At 36.4% G+C, this 16,917-nt stretch overlaps 1 protein-coding gene across 1 annotated transcript in view; it reads right to left on the bottom strand.

The window, feature by feature from the left end:
- The window catches only part of LOC141092728 (IgGFc-binding protein-like), a 273,657-nt gene that overhangs the window by 186,613 nt on the left and 70,127 nt on the right, over positions 1–16,917 (bottom strand). The window contains exons 34-47 of the mRNA XM_073579121.1: positions 15,868–15,942; positions 12,761–13,002; positions 12,294–12,577; positions 11,497–11,774; positions 9,822–10,417; positions 9,145–9,721; positions 8,438–8,640; positions 7,942–8,322; positions 7,166–7,449; positions 6,790–7,061; positions 6,585–6,704; positions 4,916–4,960; positions 1,135–1,275; positions 792–1,048 (exon numbers count right to left, since the gene is read on the bottom strand). Coding sequence (XP_073435222.1) covers positions 792–1,048; positions 1,135–1,275; positions 4,916–4,960; positions 6,585–6,704; positions 6,790–7,061; positions 7,166–7,449; positions 7,942–8,322; positions 8,438–8,640; positions 9,145–9,721; positions 9,822–10,417; positions 11,497–11,774; positions 12,294–12,577; positions 12,761–13,002; positions 15,868–15,942 — 3,755 coding nt within the window. The remainder of the gene's footprint in view (positions 1–791; positions 1,049–1,134; positions 1,276–4,915; positions 4,961–6,584; positions 6,705–6,789; positions 7,062–7,165; positions 7,450–7,941; positions 8,323–8,437; positions 8,641–9,144; positions 9,722–9,821; positions 10,418–11,496; positions 11,775–12,293; positions 12,578–12,760; positions 13,003–15,867; positions 15,943–16,917) is intronic.

The following is a 16,917-nucleotide window of genomic DNA, read 5'->3' as shown; positions in this document are numbered from 1 at the left end:
CATAACTGGACATTAAAAATTGGCGAACATTATTACATTGTTTGATTGAATCTTTTGAAGATAAGATTCCTTTAAGGTTATATTACAATGAATTATCAGCTGAACCATTGGTAGCCTGAATCAGAGATCATCTCCTTTATTGCATCCATGTATATTTTACTCTGCAGGGTTTCCTAGAAAACATTCTTTTCAAATGATGCAACTAGAATGACTAGTCGAAAAGTCACATTCTCTTTTTCGCACTCCCCTAGACCGAGAAGTCTTTCCCTATTTTTGGATATAGAGAGAGACCTGTCAATCAAAGGGAGCATGAAGGGTGGGGAGAAACTGTCGGGGCCTACATCTTGGAATAGTCCTACTAGTTGCATCGTTCCCAAGTTGCAATGGTAATTTCAAACATGTTTTCTCTTAAACGTTGCAACACTTTAAAGTAAAACATACCTGGTTGCAATAGCAGAGCCGGGCACTGATTTATGCTTACCGTGGTTTTCTTAAACTGCATTAGTGACCGATACTGTTATTGTGTAAAGTACATAAATACCATAACTCATAAGACTCAACCATTGCAAGCAAAATTTGGCTTATATTAGAAATAATCTTAAATAAAATTTTGATAAAATTCTTCTCTTATGTCTCCCAAAGTTTCTCACAAATCTTGAAAGTATAACTGACATAGTAAGTGTATGTTTGCATACATAATGCATGTATCTAGTAAGTATCCACTGTATATGTTAGTTTCACGTCTTAACTGCTAATTATGCATTAATAATAAGGAAAAAACACAACATTACCTGGATGATGTCACTGTCAGGCAAGAAAATCTCTTCTGAGAGCCACATATCACCATGACTGCCCCATAAGTAGGTCATATATTCTATACCATCGTCTCTTAAGACAGCCACATTCAGCTCCATGTTTTCTGGAACTCCATACATGTGGTACCAGAACCGGAGGCACTGGTATCCAGTGAAACAATTAGCAGGACTCTCCAATATTGCCATGTCTCCTTCTTTTGACTTCTCACCATCAATGTAGAGATAGTATCCATCTGAAATAAGAATTGAAGTATCACGTTGAGGAATGGAAAGGTTCTAATTTTGAATACAATTTGTAACTTTTATAGAAGACCAATACCTCCTGTTGTGTGGTCAATAGAAGGTCCAGTGAGTTCAGATGGTGTAGCACCTCTCCAGCGTATCCAGTCAATATTATCTGACTTTGATTGTTTCCAGTTACAGAAACCAGAATCAAAAGAGCAGCCTATGTCACATTTGCCTAAATATGGAAGAGCGAACACAAACACATATTAGTATGTCATATCTGTGTGCAATTAACAGAAATTACAGAAGGTTAAAAAAGTGATTAAACTCTTCAGACCTGCATGTTATAAGTCGCTTTTCTTTTTGTCTTGTGGAATTCGTTTCCATTTTTTGCACTTATTTGTTTAAATGGCATGTGCAGTTCATAAATTTTGTACAAAGTCTAAATTTTATTTCATTATTTCTGTCTTTAACATTTCTTGGAACTATTAGTGAAAAAGTCACACATTTTGTCCGAAAAATCGTGCAAAAATTCTAAGCTTATATAAAATAACTCTGCCAAGAGACTGGAGCACATTCACATAAAATGTTGTGGCTTTTTTAAAAGTCACAAATGATGAATTAATTGAAAACAGTTAAATACCAAAAACCACACCCACAGCGGAAAGCTAAAAAACACACACATAAAAGAGTGAATAGGTAGATATTCGGCACTCTTGAAGAATTAGAATTGGGTGCTCAAAAAGAGTTCCACCCCATGCACATGAAGAAGATAAGAGATACTTGGTTCTCCAAATAGTATAACAAGTCTTTATTCAGGCAATCCAAATAGGTCAATGACATTTTGGCGCTATGACACGGGCCTTCATCAGACACTACCTGGTACAGAAGAATATATCGTCAAAATATGATGGAATACATGTGTAAATAAACAAAACATAGAAAATCCATATGCATGTCATACATTAAAATTAATTTGTAAACTTAGCTGTAATTATCACATAACAATATAATTTCATATTAGAAAAAAAGGAAAGAAAGAAAAGAGAAAAAAATTATGTCCTTATGTACAGTGGGTATGGAAAGTATTCAGACCCCTTTAAATGTTTCACTCTTTGTTTCATTGCAGCCATTTGGTAAATTTAAAAAAGTTCATTTTTTTCTCACTAATGTATACTCTGCACCCCATCTTGACTGAAAAAAAACCCAGAAATGTGGAAATTTTTGCAAATTTATTAAAAAAAAAAACTAAAATGTCACATGGTCATAAGTATTCAGACCCTTTGTTCAGTATTGAGTAGAAGCATCCTTTTGAGCTATTACAGCCATGAGTCTTCTTAGGAATGATGCAACAAGTTTTTCACACCTGGATTTGGGTATCCTTTGCCACTCTTCCCTCCTCATCCTCTCCAGTTCCATCAGGTTGGATGGTGAACATTGGTGGCCAGCCATTTTCAGGTCTCTCCAGAGATGCTCAAGTGGGTTTAGGTCAGAGCTCTGGCTGGGCCAGTCAAGAATGGTCACAGAGTTGTTCTGAAGTCACTCCTTTGTTATTTTAGCTGTGTGCTTAGGGTCATTGTCTAGTTGGAAGGTGAAGCTTTGGCCAAGTCTGTGGTCCAAAGCACTCTGGAAGAGGTTTTCATCCAGGATATCTCTGTACTTGGCTGCATTCATGATTCCTTCAAATGCAACATGTCATCCTGTCCTTGCAACTGAAAAACACCCCCATGGCATGATGCTGCCACCATCATGTTTCACTGTTGGAATTGTATTGGGCAGGTAATGAGCAGTACCTTGTTTTCTCCATACATGCCACTTAGAATTATCACCAAAACGTTCTATCTTTGTCACATCAGACCAGAGAATCTTATTTCTCATAGTCTGGGAGTCCTTCATGTGTTTTTTAGCAAACTTTATGCGGGCTTTCATATGTCTTGACCTGAGGAGAGGAGATCTTATTGTTCTTCTTTACCAATCTCACCAAGGCTCTTCTCCCATGATTGCTCAGTTTGGCTGGATGGCCAGGTCTAGGAAGACTTCTGGTGGTCCCATGTTTCTTCCATTTAAGGATTATGGAGGCCATTTTGCTCTTAGGAACCTTGAGTACTGCAGAAATTCTTTTGTAACCTTGGCTAGATCTATGCCTTGCCAAAATTCTGTCTCTGAGCTCCTTGACCAGTTCCTTTGACCTCATGATTCTCATTTGGTCTGACATGCACTGTGAGCTGTGAGGTCTTATACAGACAGGTGTGTGCTTTTACAAATCAAGTCTTATCAGTTTAATTAAACACAGCTGGACTCCAATGAAGGAGAAGAACCATCTCATGGAGGATCACAAGGAAATGGACAGCATGTGACTTAAATATGAGTGTCTGAGCAAAGGCTCTGAATACTTATGACATTGTGATATTTTATTTTTATTTTTTAATAAATTTGCAAAAATGTCTACATGTATGTTTTTTTCAGTCAAGATGGGTGCAGAGTGTACATTAAAGAGAAACAAATGAACTTTTCTGAATTTACCAAATTGCTGCAATGAAGCAAAAGTGAAAAATTTAAAGGGGTTAGAATACTTTCCTTACCCACTGTATCTGAGAGATATATTTATTCCTCATGATCCAAATTTAATGCAGAAAGTTGCAGAATTAGAGAGAATAATCTCATTTTAGTATTAATCCTATATGTGTGACAAAGATCTCAGTCACATCAGTTTGTTGTTGACATACCCAAAATAATAACTATATAAATACATAACTGTGTCAGTGTAAAGGCAATAAAAAGAAAGGAAGCAAGCATTAGATAGTGAGTATTTTATAGTGAAGCTATTACATGTATGAGACAAAATCATGTTACTTCATCCCAAAAATTATATTATATCACAAGTGGGAATAAAGGAAATAGCCAAAGTCCTATGGAACAATGCAGTATAAAGGAACATTCCTCCATAATCTTGTAGGGAGATAATTGAAGTTGCATGCAGTTCTAAAATGAAACATCAATAGAAATAAATCAAGGTAGATGAGCACCCAGCACCATGCAATTTGTCTCACCATTTTAAATACCTTGCAGGATACCTATTGTTGCTCTTGATGCAATCCAATGAGATTTACTTTCATCTACCTTTGAAAATTTCCTTTCATTTTCTTTTGCCATTACCATGACATGGTTATGTATTTGTACAGTTCTTCTTTTGGGCATGTCCATAACCACCTACAGTACTATGATTTAGATCTCTGCCACACGTATAGGAGAAATACTGAGACGATTCAAAGAGATGATTTTCTCTAATTGAGACATTTTCTTTATTAAATTTGGATTATTGTGAATGAATTTATCTCTTATAATGGACATAAGTGTTTTTTTCCTTTTTTAAATTCTTTCCTTTTTTCCTAATTTGAAATGATACAATAATGTGATTATTGTAACTAAGATTGCAAATTACTTTTAACGTGTGACATGGATATGCATATGACTTTTCCATGTTTTGTTTATTTACACATGTATCTTTTAGCATCTGGTGAAGCCCCATGTCACAGGGCCGAAATGTCATTGACCTGTTTGGATTGCCTGAACAATGATTTGTTACACTATTTGGAGCGCCAACTATCTATTATCTTCTACATAAAAAGTGACTTCAAAAAAGATGCAAATTGAAAGAAGAATAAGTCAAAAATTTTAAAAAAATAGGTATAAAAATCCACAAATAACCCAAAAAAGAGACACAAATGCAATACTGAATTGGGCTACTCATGCTTTGATCTTTAAGTTATATATATATATATATATGTATATATATTAATATATTTAATTAAACCCAATTTCACAGGAATAATATAGTTATGGAGATCTTTCACAGATTCCATATTTCTTCTTACCTTGTGTAGTTGAAACAATTGGTTTTGGAGTGATTGTAGGCTTATCTAAAAAAAAATGAAAGAATGATAATATTGATATAAAAGTTGCTTGAAATAAGACATACCATTTACTAATTTTAATTAGGTCATGGATATTGAATAATACATTTGGTTGAACTGCAATATGTTAATGAATCGCACTATTCGAGATGTGGAAATCTAATTTTGGTTATATTATTTATTTATTTTTATTTATTTTACTCATATATATAGCGCATATTAATCATCCCTTTGTTTTAGGTTTTATTTACATGAAAAAACTGTTTTTTTCAGCGCTGTTTGTTCTCTTGCCTGTAGTGGATGTTGTAGATATTGGAGGGGATTGTAATAGGGTGCGACATGTCAGGATGGAAAAAGCAATAATAGTAGATGTTACAGTGGATGTGACAGTGGGAGGAGGTGTAGGTGTGGATTGGATAGTGGGGCTTGTGGTTGTAAGAATAGTAGTTTAAGTAGTTTAACTTGTAGAAGGGGAAACAATTGATATTTAGTTGGTAAAATCTATAAAAAAAGCGGAAAAATGATCACTCATGTTAGAGAAGAATCATCAGTGCTACCCATAGATGGAAAATTTTTCATGGAGATCCATCAACCAATCTTTAAGAATCACATGTAACCAAATTCTATTTGTAATCCAGAGTAACTAGAGAGGTAAAAAATATTGTACAGAAAATGTGCTTCTCACTTATTTTTCAGATTTAAAAATTTGGGGAGCATAATAATTTTTAACTAAATTCACTTAATCATAACGAGCCTATTGCATGTACCAGTTCCAGTTTATTAGCTAAGCTTATGAATATTTCATTGAATGTTCTGCAACAATTGAAAAGGCGATTATCCGGGATTTGAAAATTCTGATATAAATATAGAAAACTTAAACAAATAATAAAGTTTTAATTGGAAAAGTACCCAAAACCTGTCTTGCTATAATCATGCAACTTTACATGACCACAGACCCCACTGTACTCAATTGTTTATTGTGTCTTGTCCAGTGCAACTTCTCTGTATCATAGCTGCAGCTTATACTCTGCCTACTGGACAATTAGACAGAAAGGAGGCAGTTTGAGCGCAAACAAGGATGGAGATTAAAGAATCACAGTAACACCATGTGCACACTTTCAGTATTTGGTCAGTATTTTACATCAGTATTTGTAAGCTAAAATGAGGAGTGGAAGAATCAGAGGAAAAGTATAATAGAAACACGTCACCACTTCTGTATTTTTCACCCACTCCTCGTTTTGACTTAAAAATACTGAGGTAAAAAAACTCTCCAAATCCTGAAAGTGTGAACATGGCCCCAGCAGGTATCTGTTGTAATATTTCTCAAACCTTTAGTCACAAGGATATATCGGATTGCCTTGATCTTTCACTTTCTAAACCAGATTCTACCTAGATCATAGATTCGAAATATCCAGCTCTCTAGTGCATGTAGCCTGAACATCAATGTAGCATGTTTACTCTTCTGAGTATTCAGTTCCTTATCTTTGATTTTCCTCTCATACTCCTTATACTCTGAAAATAGTCACTTACTTATCCCTTTATTAACCTTTTATTTTCTCAGTATACCTTGATCTTCCATCCAATAACATTTATCGCATTTTTATACATAGAATGCAGTAAAACCATTTACCTGGTGTAGTTGAAGTTGTGGTTCCTAATGTGTCGCAACCAATAGTTGTAGGAGTAATAGTAGTAGTTGTTGTAGTTGCAGTGGTGGTGGTTTTGGGTGGACTTGTGCTATTTATTTCTCCTAATAAGCAAAAATAACATTTATGTTATAAAATACAACATAACATTTAATAATACATTATGATAAAAAGGAATTAACTTCTTACCACAATTAGCTTCTTGTCTCCAATCACCAAGAATGACTCCTATTGCTTCACATGCTGCAGCATAAAATTCTAGTGAGCTGCAGAAATAAGTATCATTCCCTCCTGTTGCGCATTGGTCATAGACACAACTCTCAAAGTACTGATATGGTGGAATGAGAGCATGACACGGGGCAAAGGGGCCATTGAGCAGCTTTATTATTTCACACTTAGCCTCAGCTTCTTGCTCTATGTTGGGAAGGCACATAGGTGGAGGAGGAGGAGTAGGGTCACACCTACAGTAATATACATACAGCAAAGTTAGATCCCACATTGCAAAAAAAATTATGTATGGATGAATAAATGGACAAATGGACAGATAAGATAAGAAAATACTCACAGCCATCCATCATCTGGTACTCGCCATCTGTTTCCAAAGTCATTGACATCAGTTACAATGCTGCCATTAGGTGTTGTGAAGTCATCAAAGCGGTTATCATTGTATGTGCCACACAATCCACACAACTTATCTTTGTATTTCTCACTCACTATAACAAATAATTCATGATCTCCATTGAATTTAATCTGCAGTCCAAAGTTGGTATTAACTACTACGTACTGCCCACTTCTTATGATGTTTATGCCAAGCACGTCAACGGGAAGGGTAACTAAAACATTGTTGACCTGCAAAGCAAAGGTAGAGGGGAACTATAATTTTTTGCTATGCCAACATTAATCTGAATAATAACAGTGACAACTTTAATTTGTCAATCGTGTTTCGTAAAGTAAAAAAACAAAAATCTTACACTAATTTATTCAAAAATTATAAAAAGAAAAAACTTTTACAAATACCTAACAAATATTTAACATTTAACGAAAATGTTGTTACATAAAAATATTGCAAAAATGCAAACTGATATTGTCCAATACAGTACTGTCTCCTTCTGCTGCTTCCTTACAATGCTGTCTCCTTCTTTGACACAACCACTGAATATCCAAAAACATTACAACACTTTTTTCGCACAAACTTCAAGCTACTTTTATAGGGTAACTCCTGAAAGAGTAAAATATATATGCGCAATGTTTTGAGCATACATTTGGCTTTTTTGTATTAACAGAATTCTATGGTATTACAGTGAAATTTGGGTAGACTTGTAATGAAATAATTTAACTTACATGCACAATATTGTTCTTCTCGATCCAGATGTGTACACCATCCACAGTTAGAGCAACTGAATTTATTGCTGTCCAGCTTGGGTTGCCTCTGTGTTCATTGCGTGTGGTGACAGTAAAGCTGTGAGATGTATTGGCACAGGTTTCTGATACAGTGTAGTTGCAAGATCCTTGAAAATGGTGAAGTGTGCCATCAAAGGTGGAGTAGTGCGGGTCACCATAAATGTGGCATGTTGCACTGCTTGGTTGGTAGCATCCCAATAATCCATTTTGTACCTTACAGATTTCATCTTCTGGACAAGACATAGGTAAACAGGAGACCATGTTGTTATCCTGACATTGACATCTCCTCTCACAGTTTCCTTCAATGAATTCATCACCTCTCTATGAAAAAAATCAGCAACTACTTAAAAAAATTTCAACAAAATTTTCAGCAAAAATTCAGCAGCAGAGAAGTATAAAAAGAGCAAAAAAATCACATACTCTGTTGGACACTTACATTATAATACTGGTCATTGTACAAGCATCCACATTGGGATTTAGAAACGCAAACCCCTCCACTGAAAATGTACCCGTCTTTACATTCACATCCTTCCACGCATGGAGAGGTGCATTTCTCTGGAGCCTGTGGATCCAAGCAGGTTGCTGGACATGCAGTCATACATTCCTTGTAATCGCTATTGCTTGGACATTCTTTACCTCCTGTTGATTCATAAAATGATGCATAAAATTAACCAAAATTAGGCTAAGTTCAGTTGGCCATATAAAAAAAATTTTAAATTTTCATGCAGAAAAATTTAAAATTTTTCATCTGTATTGTGATCTGTATAGTTTCCATTTGGCATTTATTTTTATTCATCAGCAGTGTATAAAATTTACAAGACCAAATACAGGTTTCAATACTAACAATCGCAATGTAAAATTGAAAAACAGATGGTATGTGGCTAATACACATGGGATCCTATTTTTTATGCACCCATAGCCTTGAATAGAAGAGTTTCATCTGAAATATGGAAGAGACTAGTACATGCTGTTTTTTTCATGCAGTCATTTGATCCTAGTAAAAAAAGTCATCTGACAAGCCCCACTGAATAACGTTGGTTCTAGTGCTGACCGCGTGATGTCAGTTTTTTTCCCCAGACAAGACTTAAGCATGTTAGAACAAAAGCTTGCAACACTTTTACAATTTGTGCTAGGAATACTTACCGCAAGATGTAATGTTTCTCCAGTTTGGAATGGTGACTCCTTGTTTCTGACAGGCATCAGCATATGCTTCTAAAGCACTGCACAAAATATCTTTGCCTCCATCTAATGCGCAGAGATCAAACACACAGCTTTCAAAGAAACTCTCTGGATCAACAACATGGTGACATACACTGAACAAACCATCTTTACTTGTTAGTAAGCCACAGAATGCATTGCTTTCATAGAGGCTCTCGTCCTCTGGGGGACATGTTGTTGGTGGAGGTGGAGTTGGTTGATCTGTGCAGGATGGATCATTTTTGTCATAGACTATCCAACTGTTTCCTAATTCATTTGAATTTTGGGCCAATTGTCCATTGGGCATAAGGAAGTCATCTGGTCTATGATTGTTGTAGTTACCGCACATGCCACAAACTTCCCCAGAGAACGCGTCAGGTATTTTCAATTCCACGGAATGGCCAGTGTCATAAGAAACTCTAAGTTTGAAATCAGTTTCTAAAACAACATATCTTCCACTCATTTCCACTTTTATTCCACCTCCATTCAAAATAACAGGAAGAGTTTTCCACAAGTCATCAACCTGCAAAGACATTGATAAATGAATGAGTCATGTATTCAGTAAAAAACAGATATGTACCACCAAAGCAATGTTATATTGAGTATAAACGTAGATGTCTTACCAAAATGCGGGAATTTTCTTTGTTCACAATCTGAATTTGGTAGCCATAGACATCAACAATCACTCTCTGCACATACGAAACAGATGGATTTCCCTTATGTACATTCTTGGCCTCCACATTAAAGTATGGTAATGACGAGTTAGTGCATAATTTAGAGAGAGTGTATGTGCACAGACCCATGAAGTGATGGACTTGCTTGTCATAGGTTTCGTAATGAGGGTCATTGTGAACTCTGCAGGTACCATAACTGTAATAAACACAGCCAGGGATGCCATTTATCACTGAACAGTATTGGTCACTGCGACATGCATCACTCCTACAGATTAAGTTACTTCCAGCTGAAGGACATCTGCATATTGTGGAGCATGTGTCATCTGTCCAAAATTCAGATCCAACAGGATAATGCTTATCATTTTCCCAACATCCACACTGGAGACTGGGCACACATTCCTTGTTGAACAAAACGTATCCAGGATCACATATGCATGACTCGGTGCAGGGCAGATTGCAATTAGATGGAGATATTGGATTCACACAAGTTGCTGGACAGGCGGTCCCACATGGTTCATAATGGCTGTTTTGTGGACACTTGAGAGCTATGAAATGAAATTAGAAATATATGAGTAAAAAACATAAAGGGATGAACACATTACCTATTTATTGTCTTTCATGCAGTTGCTGATGCTCTTGCTGGAGCTTTCTTCCATATTTAGTTTATGTAGATATGTTTAAAGAAAAATAGACTTTTAAAGGGATCCTGTCGGCAGTATTGTGCCCAGTAACCTACAGACACTGTCAGGTTGGTGCCTTATTACTTATTACTGATTAAAATCATGCTTTGGTTGATGAAATCCATCTTGTGGTTGTTGTTTAATTTTCAGTTTTGAGTTAATGATACGCTCGTGCTATTCATAATGCAGACTGCTGACAGGTCACTGAACCCTCAGTGACTAAGCCCTAGTTTGCATAATGAATACCTGTACATACTGAAGAAGGGGGAAAAAACCTTCTGCAGGCAGGTGCCAGCCGTGGCCCCTGCTCTGCAGCATAATCACATGTTTATTGTCCTAATAATAAATGTAATTGATGCTATTCAGATACAAAAAAAAGGATTTTTTTTTCTCCAGCAAGATTGCGCTGCTATCTGGTCAGCTATCAGATCGCCTATATACACGGATAGCTGCTACTGCACAGGCACGGCGGGCGCCATTCTAAAATTGATTTTTTTTCTTTATGAATAACATCAACCACATATTATTAGGACATTAAACATGTGATTATGCTGCAGCGCATGGGCCACAGCTGGCATCTCCCCACAGAAGGTTTTTTTTTCTTTAGTATGTACAGGTATTCATTATGCAAACTCTGGGGCAGGTCAGTGAGGGATCAGTGACTTGCCAGTAGTCTGCAATATGAATACCAAAGCAGAACACCAAATGAAGACCCCCCACAGACCCACCCCAAAGCACGAGCATATCATTAACTCAAAACTGAAAATTAAGGTGAATCAACAACCAAAAGATGGATTTCATTAACTAAGGTATCATTGTAATCAGTATAACGGCACCGACCTGACACTGTGTGTAGATTACTGTGCACAATCCTGCCAACAGGTTCACTTTACCATTACATCAAATAGGCAGAAAGTGTAAGAGAGTATTTATGGTGTACTTACGGCAAAAAGTTTCATTTCTCCAAGGTCCGATCACAACCCCGTTAGATTGACAAGACTGTGCATATGACTGAAGACTGTCGCAAAGAGCACCAGGATCCAGATTCAGTTCACAAAGGTCATAGAAACAGTTATTAAAGTAGATTTTTGGATCTACAACACCATGACAATCTTTAAATGGACCATGCTCATCAGTGATTAGTCCACAGAAGCTGTTACTGGAAATTGTGACTTTCTCATCATCTGTGCAGGGAGGTGGAACTTCAGGTCCAGGGGTACATCTAAGACAAATTCATAAATGACACAAGTTATAATAATATTTCATAGAGATCTAAAAATCTGGGACTGAGAAATCTATATGCTAAATATTGTTTTATTGAAATATAGATTGTTAAAGAAATTGTCCACTTCTGGTGAATTATTTGGCAAACACTGAAACTTGCCAAATCCTAACACCATTAGGATTCACCTCTGATTGCTAGTTCCAGTATTTGTCAGGCAACGGCAAGAATGCAATTGCATGGCTGCAGTCGATTGCCAATTAGAATCTTGAGTGAGTCTCTCAATGTTTTATTGAATGTGGTGCCTAAGACTCTAGATTGCACATCACTGTAACTTTATAAATAGAATACTTAAGGTCATGTGACAACTGCTGGAAACGGCAAGCGGAACCTAATATTAACGGTGTGTGCATTTTATACCTTTAGGATTCAGCAAGCTGCAGTGCTTGCCAAAGACCTTACCAGTGATGGATAACCCCTTTAATTTGTGAAAAAAATTCTAAAATATAATTGACTTACTTGGTATCATTATCAACTTGCCAACTGTTTCCAAGGCTGTTGGAGTCTGGCTCTAATTCTCCATCTGGGTTTAAGAAGTCATCAGTCTTATTCCCATTGAAATTACCGCATAGTCCACACACTTTATTTCCATATCCATGTGGAATAGTTACTACTACTCTATGGTTCCCATCAAATTTCACATTCAGGCCAAATGCTGTTGTGACCACTACGTCATGTCCACTCAGGAATATATTAATATCCGGCACTAGAGATTCTGGCAGTGTCACAATGTTTCCATTGACCTGTATTTGCAAAAATATGAGAAAGGAAAAATATAAAATTCCTTTGTCTGAGATCATATATTCTACTCTCAAAAATCTTATTTATAGAAGTTAAGATTGATATATTTGGAGCTTATTTCAGGTATGCCACAGTTAATCTAGCTTCTTTAAATATATTTATTAATGTGAAAAAATTAAACTTACCTTGACTACTCTATTCTTTTCCAATGTGATCCTGTATCCATGTACATCCACATTCACATACTGAACATAGGATACTCTAGTATTTCCTCCTCTGTGCTCATTAGCTGCTTCCACATTGAAACTAGGAAGATTTCCATCGTCGTTGCAGAGCTTTGATAGAGTGTAGGTGCAGGTTCCCATAAAATGATGAACCTGGTTATCAAAAGTGTAATAGTGCGGGTCTCCATTGACCTCACAAGAACCTATTAATAAAATGATATAAAACATTAATTTTCTTTATATACTGCTTTATTGCTGACTATTGCACATTAGTAAATGAGCAGAAACATGTATGTACATGTTGATAAAATAACTACTTTTAAGGAAAAATATAATTTTGCACACCAAGCTTTTGTTCTATCAGTTGAAGATGAAAACAAATATTCAAATATTTATTTGTGTAAAATACCTCTTTTTAAGGGAAAAAGGACATTGATAAATTTAAAAAAAGCTGAATTTTTCACACTAAGGTTTTGTTCTATTCATTAAAAAAGAAAACAAATATACAAATATTAATGTAAACTTAAAGTACTGCATTGTTTTCCAAGGGGTCCTTTGTATGCCAATGTGTGTATTTTGGCATATGACTCTGTGCACTGACCAAAAGCCAATAATGTTGGGCCTTATGCTGAAAAGAATCTAAATTACAAATATCTTCTGAAAAATAGAAATCAATAGAGCAATGTATGTTTTATTGTATATCCTTTTTTCATAAATTTGCACAATGAGGTGCGAAGGGACTGGAGTCCAGATTATTAATATAAAACAGAGAGCATTTAATATTGGAAATACACTCACTGGCCACTTTATTAGGTACACCTGTCCAACTGTGTGTTAAGACTTAATTTCTAATCAGCCAATCACATGGCGGCAACTCAGTGCATTTAGGCATGTAGACATGGTCAAGACAATCTCCTGCAGTTCAAACCGAGCATCAGTATGGGGAAGAAAGGTGATTTGAGTGCCTTTGAACGTGGCATGATTGTTGGTGCCAGAAGGGCTGGTCTGAGAATTTCAGAAACTGCTGATCTACTGGGATTTTCACGCACAACCATCTCTAGGGTTTACAGAGAATGGTCCGAAAAAGAAAAAAAATCCAGTGAGCGGCAGTTCTGTGGCCGGAAATGCCATGTTGATGCCAGAGGTCAGAGGAGAATGGGCAGACTGGTTCGAGCTGATAGAAAGGCAACAGTGACTCAAATTGCCACCCGTTACAACCAAGGTAGGCAGAAGAGCATCTCTGAACGCACAGTGCGTCGAACTTTGAGGCAGATGGGCTACAGCAGCAGAAGACCACACTGGGTACCACTCCTCTCAGCTAAGAACAGGAAACTGAGGCTAAAATTTGCACAAGCTCATTGAAATTGGACAGTAGAAGATTGGAAAAACGTTGCCTGGTCTGATGAGTCTCGATTTCTGCTGCGACATTCGGATGGTAGGGTCAGAATTTGGCGTAAACAACATGAAAGCATGGATCCATCCTGCCTTGTATCAACGGTTCAGGCTGGTGGTGGTGGTGTCATGGTGTGGGGAATTTTTTCTGGGCACTCTTTGGGCCCCTTGGTACCAATTGAGCATCGTTGCAACGCCACAGCCTACCTGAGTATTGTTGCTGACCATGTCCATCCCTTTATGACCACAATGTACCCAACATCTGATGGCTACTTTCAGCAGGATAATGCGCCATGTCATAAAGCTCGAATCATCTCAGATTGGTTTCTTGAACATGACAATGAGTTTACTGTACTCAAATGGCCTCCTCAGTCACCAGATCTCAATCCAATAGAGCATCTTTGGGATGTGGTGGAACGGGAGATTCGCATCAGGGATGTGCAGCTGACAAATCTGCGCCAACTGTGTGATGCCATCATGTCAATATGGTCCAAAATCTCTGAGGAATGCTTCCAGCACCTTGTTGAATCTCTGCCACGAAGAATTGAGGCAGTTCTGAAGGCAAAAGGGGGTCCAACCCCTTACTAGCATGGTGTACCTAATAAAGTGGCCAGTGAGTGTATATATATATTTGAAACATACATTCAAGTTAAGAATATTTTTCATGTGATTTAGAAAAATAATAGTTTAATTATCCAATTAAATTAAAATCCTAAGGGACTTGTCCACCTGGCAATATATTCTAAGGGCATGCGCACACAAGATCTTATAGACACAAGCGCATTCGCAAAGTTTTGCCAGAAAAAGATGCACCAGAAAAATGTTGGTAGAGATTCCCTTAGCATCTTGGCTGCCAATTTTATTTTTCACCTTTTTGTAAAAAATAATGAGCGATTTACCGAAGCCACTAGTAGAAAGATGAGATCAGTTTTTTTAACTGCTTCATTGCTTTTGAAGCCTTAAGAAATATAGTATAATAAGGTGGCAGTTCAAGTAGATGAGTGACCATTTATTTCTTAGTTCTACTAAAGCGGAATAGAAGCCTCTTTTACACTGCAATTTTTAAATCTTGATAATAAGTGGAAGTTGGGGAGAGAGGATGTAGCCGCTGCCAGATATCACTGATATTTGCTTATCTCCTTTGAAGACAAAGGGATTGGATGTTAAAAATTCCATTTCCCAATCCTTCTCATCACCTATCTGGGAGGATCGGTGGGCATCATACACATAAGATGGATGATCAGTTGCACTAAATTCAGCTGGTTTTGCTGATATATTTTAATATGTATGGGGACTCAAAGTATATGATTTCTAAAAGATAAAAAATATACAGCTCAATGTATAAAACTAGTCATCAGAAAAGTGTGCTAGCTGTCTTAAAAAAGAGACAAAATGTATAATTGGTGGCCGAAGGTTGAACTTAATGAGCCTAGATCTTTTTTCAACCTATATAACTATGTAAAAAAAGTCTATTTTTATTGAGAGAATCATAGCTCACTTTCCAGGGATGGACTTCATAACTTCTCCCTCTGCTTATTGAACAGTCTTTTACAATATTAGAATAAATTAGATAATACATATTAAAGTTCACGACCAAGAAAAAATGGTTCAACAACATAAATGCACATAAAACAACTGCATTTCCTTTGAATTTGTCAACTGCTCATTTACTGTACCTGGGGGACCTGGGGGTTGAGTGCTAGTTGGAGAAGTTGTTGCTGTGGTGGTAGTTGTGGTGGAAGTTGATGCCCCTGATGAGGTAACGTAAATTGAAACCAGTAAAATTAGAGAAAAAATGTACTACTTTTTAGATAATCTAATACAACTAATGCAACTCAATAATTTGCACATGTTTAACCTTTATATACTAATCACCTTAATGAAAGGTTTGTTCACAACATGCTTGCTGACTTGGATTTTGAAGCAGATTTTCCACAATCCTCATTAAAAAAAGGATTCAAATACTTTTAAGATAGGCTTCCCAATTTTTCCAGTCTATTTTCTATTAAAAAAAGGTATGCAAACACACCTTCGGCCTGATTCAGAGAACCATTAACACCTGTCCACTTCAGCCAACTTTCAGTAAATCCACATTTTGTTTATTTCCTACCCTTCTTCCAAGAGCCATAACTTTTTTATTTTTCTTCAGCGAAGCCATATGAGGATTTCATTTTTGCATGACAAATTGTTGTTTAGAAAGAGACAATTCTTTTTACCACGTAATATACTTGAAAAATTAGAAAGAAATTCCAAGTGCGTTAAAAATGAGAAAAAAATGTGATTTCTTCTCGGTTATTTGGATTTATTTTGATGGCATTCACCATAAAAGTAAAAATAACCTGGCAACACGATTCTCCAGATTGGCATGATTAAGGCAATAACCAATATAGACAACAATGCACAGTGTTAACCACCATAAACACCTGTGCCCATGCAGGGAATTATGTGTAGATAGTTCAGTGCAAGAAATAGATATAACCCATATGGAGAACAGATTGCACATAAAAGAACCAAAGTATACTAAAAAGTATACTTTATTAAATAGACATCTTCAAAAAATGCATAGATATGACAGTACATTTATAAGGGATAATGAGATAGTGAAAGTTACCATTGGTGGAACCTACAGGTCAGAGGCAATATAATGACTGTATATACAATTACTCCAAACATCAGTATCAAGTATATTATCCAGGGTAGACTCTATATCACCATGAAGTTCTTTA

Source organism: Dendrobates tinctorius, unplaced genomic scaffold, assembly GCF_039654945.1.
Source record: "Dendrobates tinctorius isolate UK_male_01 unplaced genomic scaffold, ASM3965494v1 ptg000060l, whole genome shotgun sequence".
Taxonomy (NCBI): Eukaryota; Metazoa; Chordata; class Amphibia; order Anura; family Dendrobatidae; genus Dendrobates; species Dendrobates tinctorius.
Note: the sequence above shows the minus strand (reverse complement) of the source record. Positions and strands in the feature narration are given on the sequence as shown.